This window comes from Equus quagga, chromosome 2 (assembly GCF_021613505.1).
Source record: "Equus quagga isolate Etosha38 chromosome 2, UCLA_HA_Equagga_1.0, whole genome shotgun sequence".
Taxonomy (NCBI): Eukaryota; Metazoa; Chordata; class Mammalia; order Perissodactyla; family Equidae; genus Equus; species Equus quagga.
The window spans coordinates 147,883,878-147,890,126 of NC_060268.1; the positions used below are offsets into that span (position 1 = coordinate 147,883,878).

Here is a 6,249-nt window from a genome sequence, read left to right on the forward strand (position 1 = left end):
GCCCAGAGCCCTCTCGCGGCCGCGGCGGCAGCAGCGCCAGCCCCAGCCGCAGCCCGGCCGCCGCCGCCGCCGCCGCCGCCTCGCGCTCCCGCCGCCTGGCCCGACATGAGCGAGGAGGGTCGGGTGCCCTCGCCCGCCGCGCTGCCGGCAGAGGCGACGGCCGCGCCTGAGGAGAAGAAAGGGAAGGAACCGGAGCGCGACAAGCTGCCGCCCATCGTGTCGGCGGGCGCCAGCGCGAGCGCGGTAGGTGGCAGCCGGGGGTCGCTGGGCGCCCCGACGGCGGGCGTCGGCAGGGCGGGCGAGGGGCGCCCGGAGGCCGCCCGGGGAGATGCGCCCGCCCGGGCCTCGCTTCCTCGGGCCGAGATCAGAGTTGTGGCTCGTGGGCAGCCGCGGCCACTTCGCGAGCTGCACCTTCCCCCCTCGGGAGATGGTGGGGTGGCCGGGGCCGCTGGCTGTGTTCGGTGATTTTCTGCTTTGAAGGGGCCCCTGCTTTGCCGAAGGAAATTTCTAGCATCTTGGAACGGGCATTATCTGTTGGATGAGGCTAAGGTGTCAGGCAGGCGCGAGTGGGTTTCCGCGGAGCTGCCCGCCTGCCTGGGGCGCCGAGATGTCCCCGTTCTCTTCGCGTTTCTTTCCCTTCCCGGTTCGGGTGGAACAGGCTCCGCGGCGAGTTTCCACTTGATCATGACCTTTCGGCGCTGTCAGGGTGGTGGGAGGTAGATGCCTCGGTGATGGTTTGCTTTTTCTTATGGTACAGGCATGTGACGTAAGGTGGAGAGGCTTTTTTAACCTTTTATTCAAACTCAAGTACTCTAAGCTTGACAGGAATGGTTTCCCAGCTGGGTTTTCTTAAGGATTATTTGGAGAGCGCTCAGGCTTCAAACTACATGTTGCCAGATGATGTAATGGGACACCCCCCCCCCCCTTCCTTATTTTTACTGGTGGTTATGACTTTGGTTACTTTGGAGCACCAAAAAAAATATTTTTCTGATTTTTGAGATTTTTATTTGACATACTATTGAAATACTTTTTGAAAGTTCGCTTTGGTACATTTAAAGACCATGACTTGTCAGGCAGCTGTGCGTGACAAAATAGTAAAAGTTTAGAGAACATGATACATTTTCTTAATTCCTGCTTGCAATTCATTACTTAAAACCTCCCTCTTAAATGACTAAGAACTTACTAAAATAGCTCGCTCATCTTCAAAGTATGAGTATTAGGAATAATGTTTCGATTCGGTAGGTCTTTCAAAAATGTCTAAGGACTGTGATAACTGGAAATTGTTAGAATAAGCTCTTTAGATTAAATCAGGGCAGCAAAGTGTGGACAGTAATAAAATGACACACATTTTTAAATATGGCTATGATTGATTGGTGAAATGGAGTTTGAAGTTAGCAATTTCTTTGGGAAACGCTTTGAAGGAATTTGTCTCCCAACTGCTTGCAGACCCGCTTCCTGTTGTTCGTACCCTAGGTTTTTAGAGCTTTTCTAGGAAGTTCTTAACTTGCAAATAGGTAGCGTTTCAACAGCTCTTTTCTAAGTCAGTGTTTAAAACAGTGAATGCATTACTTGTAGAAACGGTTACATGGATGGGGTCAGGTCCTCTAGTGAACACCCTCCCCAAAACATATTTATCTCAGTGTAACTGAAAAATTGAAGGTTTGGAATAAAAATTTGTAGAAATTGTTACAGTGTGGACACACATCTAAAGACTGTTATCTGAAACCCTTGGGGCTTTGGAATTCAGAGTTTTTCAGATTTTAGAAAGCTAATTTGGTATACTTATATATATATATAATGCCAACAGTGGGGTCCTGGCTATTTTCCCATAATCAAGCCTGTTAATAGCTCTGCAGTGAAATGTGTGTATGTTCACTCAAAATGAGGTGAAGTCAAACCATAAGTAGCTTCATATCAGTTCAGACCAGGTTGGATCGTCAGAGTTCAAGTCAGGTACCTGTTTTGTCGCCGAATAAGTTGCAAAAACCTTTCAATTTTAAGAGCTTACAGGGTTTTGGAATTGTGAATTAAGGATTATGCACTTCTGCTACTAGTCAAACAGAAGAATAGAGTTCAAGAAATTTTTTTAAATCTTGAATTAAACCTTCAAAGGCATAGGTTAAATTAGAAGAGGATGAGGATGAATAGAAAGATGTAAGATTCTGAAGGCAATTTCTGGTTCCTTACAGAGTCTTTTAGGATTGATAGCGTTGTTTTTATTTTAATGACAGTTTTTTTAAAAAAATGACGTTCAGAATTTATGGCTCTTTGAATTCACTGAGGTTTGTCTTTAGCACTGTTTTGGGTCAGGACAGGAGGGAAAAGGACTTTTTCTCAGGTTTTGCAGTAAGAGAAGAGTAAGGGGAAGATGAGGAACTTATTGGTGGGGTGTGTGTGTGTGTGTGTGCGTGTTTGTGTGTGTGTGTGTTTGTCAGAGAGAATTTCCAGAGCTGAAATTCCCACCTATGGCAATAAAAAGCTTAAGTCAAGAAAATGTGTGCTTGGGCCTCCAGAGGGCAAGAATGCCAGGAGAGCTGGGATGATGACTGAGTTTACCAGTGGGTGGGGAAGGCCTTCGTGTGGGAGGCAGGGAATGACAGCTTGTGGCCTGTTTGGTGGATTAAATAGAACTTCTGGAGGTTTGCTTAGGAACCTAATTGCCATCAGCAACTTTTTTCTTTGCGCCTTTGTAGTGATTCTTCCTTTTTGCCCCAGGTTAGTAGCTCTGTCTATGTCGATTGAGTTTATGGCTCAATTCGTGTAGCCCTACAGTACTAGCTTTTTCCAAGAATCATTCTATCACGTTTTTATGACAGTATGGAAATAATTTACAGTGACAGCTCCCTAAAATAAGTAGAAGGCCAGATTAGGATGACCTTAACTAAACTTGAAGACTTGGGACTATATCCCAGAAGTTTAAAGAGGTGCAGGGGTGGGACAGAGCGTGCTGGAAAGTGCAGCCCTGGAGTGATTGATCCTAAGACCAGCTAAGTGTGCAGGAAGTCCATTCTAGTCTGGAAGTCCTAACACAATGGTCTCAAACATGACTGACCACAGAGTTACCTTGGTAGCGTGTTAAAGTCCTGAGTCCAAGATTTCACCCTAGAGCTCCAGTTGTCAGCCTTTGACACACAGTAGAATCAACTGGTGGACTTTTAAAGCCTTCATTGTCCAGGCCCAAATGCAGGCCAGTTAAATTAATTTCTGGGGATGGGGCTCAGGCATCTTTTTAAAAAATTTCCAAGTGTAGCTAAGATTGAAAATTAATGCTTTGTGTACTGAATCAGAAGCTCCATGGAATCTGTATTTTAACTACACTGCCCCAAGTCTCCTTGGTTTATGGAGCACCATTTGAAATGGACTGGTGAAGGGTATGGATAGTGAATGAGGCACAGCAGAAATGGGGTGGGGAAGTGGAGAGAAATGGCAGTCAAAGTGGTTCTAGGTAGAGATGCTCATGAGGCTCAAGATAGAGCCCTCAGAGGACTATCGTTGTTGGGTGGGGGATGGGGGAGGTTGGCCCTGCTGCTGTGGAGAGGTGATGCAAGACCACAGAATTGAGGAGAATAAAGAATTTGAAGTAGTGTATGGGTATGAAGGGCTGATGATGTCAATATTGCATTTACTGAAGTTGATGGATTGGAGTGGAGGAGGATATTGTAAATTAGTTGCTGATGTAATAGGGAAGTTAGAAAAAATTGGTGAATGGGGAAGGAGAAAATGGTCAAGGAGGGGCAAAAATAACCATGGCAAGTGAGGGTGAGTTTGACTGTCTACTTAATATTTAAGTCAGATGAACAGGAAAAAAAGAGGTTCTCCACGGGAAAGGGTGGCAAGGAATGAAGTGGTTTTGAGAAAGAGCTAGATTTTACTTAAGTCAGGGAAGTGAAGGAAATCAATTTAGGATTTTAAAGGGAAGTTTGCCCACAGTGAAGGCCCGAAGACTTGTCCAGTAGGTGGAAGGTCAGGGGAAGAGTTTGAGGGAGAGCATAAGGTATGTGGAGAGGATTTGATAGGAAATCAGTACTAACAAGAATAAGTTTGTATGCGTTGTGTCAGGTATGTATAAATGGGCTTGCTGGAGCTGCTGGGCTAAAATATAACTACTAATTATTGAATATCTATTATGTTTAGTTTTGCACTAGATACTACAGAAAACACAAAGACAAGGTTAAAAAAAAGGTCCCTGCCTCGGTAGGCAGGGCTAACACGTGAAAATACAACAAAGCAAAGCATTATGTAAAAGGCACAGTGAGCCATAGAAACAGTTTATAGGAGATCAGAGAAAGGAAATCAGTGTGTGCAGAACTGTGAAGAAAGGCCTTGAAGTAAGCCTTGAAGTAAAGGTAATTATTTAAGCTGGCTGGCCATTGAAGGATGATAGGATTTGGATGGGCAAAAGAAAGCGGGAAAGTAATCCAGTGGGGAAAACAACATGAACAGGCTTAAAGGAGAGAATTAGAGAGTAATAGGGCGAGCCCAATGGAAGCCTGCTGGGAACTTGTGGGAGGTGATTGCATGAGGGCTGGAGCCACATCACTAGGCAGAGAGGCATGGACATTTTTTTCTGTGGTTAGTGGGAAGCCATTGGAGTTTCTTAAATAGAGGAGCGACATAATGAAGTCAGTGGTAGTGATTAGAGGTAGTTAGACTGGAGGAGGGAGGAGGAGGAGCAGGGCGAAGGAAGAAGCTTTGTAGTTCTTACGTGTGATGATGGCGCATCCACTAGGGTGGCGGCCATGCGGTAACTTGTAAGGGATGGAAGGGTCCACACTATGTGGAAACTAAGTAGATAACAGAAATGAAAGAGGAGGAAGATTAGTAAAGAAAAAGGATTCTGAAGTTTCCAGATGAGTTCTCTCAGAGAAAAATATTTACATAAAACACTCCAGTCAACAGCATTCCAAATAAATATGTGTATTGTGAACTTACAAAAACTCTGCCTACCTAGGTGTTTGGAACAATCTTATACATGGAAAATTTTTGTCCATTATGTACTAAATAGAAGGTGAGATGGGAAAGAACAAAGGCTATGGGGGCAAAGGCATTTTAAACAATTTAATAAACCATAGATACTACAAAAATGCATTACATATGTATATGTGTAATACATATAAGTAATATAAAAGCTACTGTTTGAGTACCTACTCTGTGCTAAGCATTTTCCCTGTCTCTCTCATTTAGTCAGTCAATGCAACCAAAAACAGTAACACAACACTTGCTGTGATTGTGAGGAAGATATTGTTCCCATTTCACAGGAAGAATCTGAGAGTCAGAGAGGTTATATGTACCTTATATGATAGTAAGGGGCAGAGCTTCTTTTAAAATTGAGATGTTTCTGACTAAAATACTCATGCTCTTTCTCCTATTCCATATACTCTGTATCCGTGGTCAGAGGCCATGTGGTTCAAAGAACCTGCACCTATAGAAATATTTCTTATTTTAGAAAAGAGGATGTGGTCCAGTGACAAATTTGTTCAAAATTTTGTTGCCAGAGGTAGAACTATTATGGGAGAGAAAGATATGTTCTAGGATATCTGATAGTTTCAGTTTTAATATGGTATGAGTGTATCATTAAATTCTATGTAAAGTAAAGCAATCTCATTAAAGAAAAAGAATCTGAGTCTTAAGACATAAAAAGGGAGGGCTGTAAGCTATATCAATACATATCCAAGGTGTGTCTAATTTTGAGTGGGTGTAAAGTCTGTCAACTTTTTTTTTTTTTAAATGCAAAGCCATAGTGTAGTTGCCTGCTTATTCTCCTGTTCATAGTTAATTCAGGATGGTAGGACACAAATAATTTGACTGTATTTAACAATTGGAGAAAAGTGGTCATTAGAAGTTGTGAACCAGGGAACCTCCAAAATTGTTAAATACAATACTGCTTTGCTATTTGTAGCTCCCTGTCTATAAAATGGGGAAAATTATAATAGAACCTGCCTCATAGGGTAGATAAGAAGACTTATCTAATAAATTAATTAACACACATAAAGCGTTTAGAAAAAAGCCTTGACAAAGAAAGCACTCAATAAGTGTTAGATGATATCATGATTATTAGCAAACCACCCTCTACAGCGGAAAGCTGTTTGTAAATCAGCCAGCCCTTTCTACTCTTGTTCTTTGGCTTGGGTGCTTTCCTTCACAGCCTTCTCTATCAAGCCTCAGACCCTGTACATACTGCCTTTATCAGCCCATCTCCCTTCTCCTCCCCTACCCTCTCCCTGTCTCTCCTTCCGTCTCCCTGTCTCT

At 43.3% G+C, this 6,249-nt stretch overlaps 1 protein-coding gene across 2 annotated transcripts in view; it reads left to right on the plus strand.

Moving 5' to 3' along the window:
• The first annotated feature begins 6 nt into the window (after window positions 1-6).
• Window positions 7-6,249, plus strand: part of HECTD2 (HECT domain E3 ubiquitin protein ligase 2) — a 79,204-nt gene continuing 72,961 nt past the window's right edge. For both annotated transcript variants that reach the window (XM_046654182.1, XM_046654183.1), the window contains exon 1: window positions 7-243. In XM_046654182.1, the coding sequence (XP_046510138.1) occupies window positions 106-243 (138 nt within the window). In that variant the 5' untranslated portion in view covers window positions 7-105. The remainder of the gene's footprint in view (window positions 244-6,249) is intronic.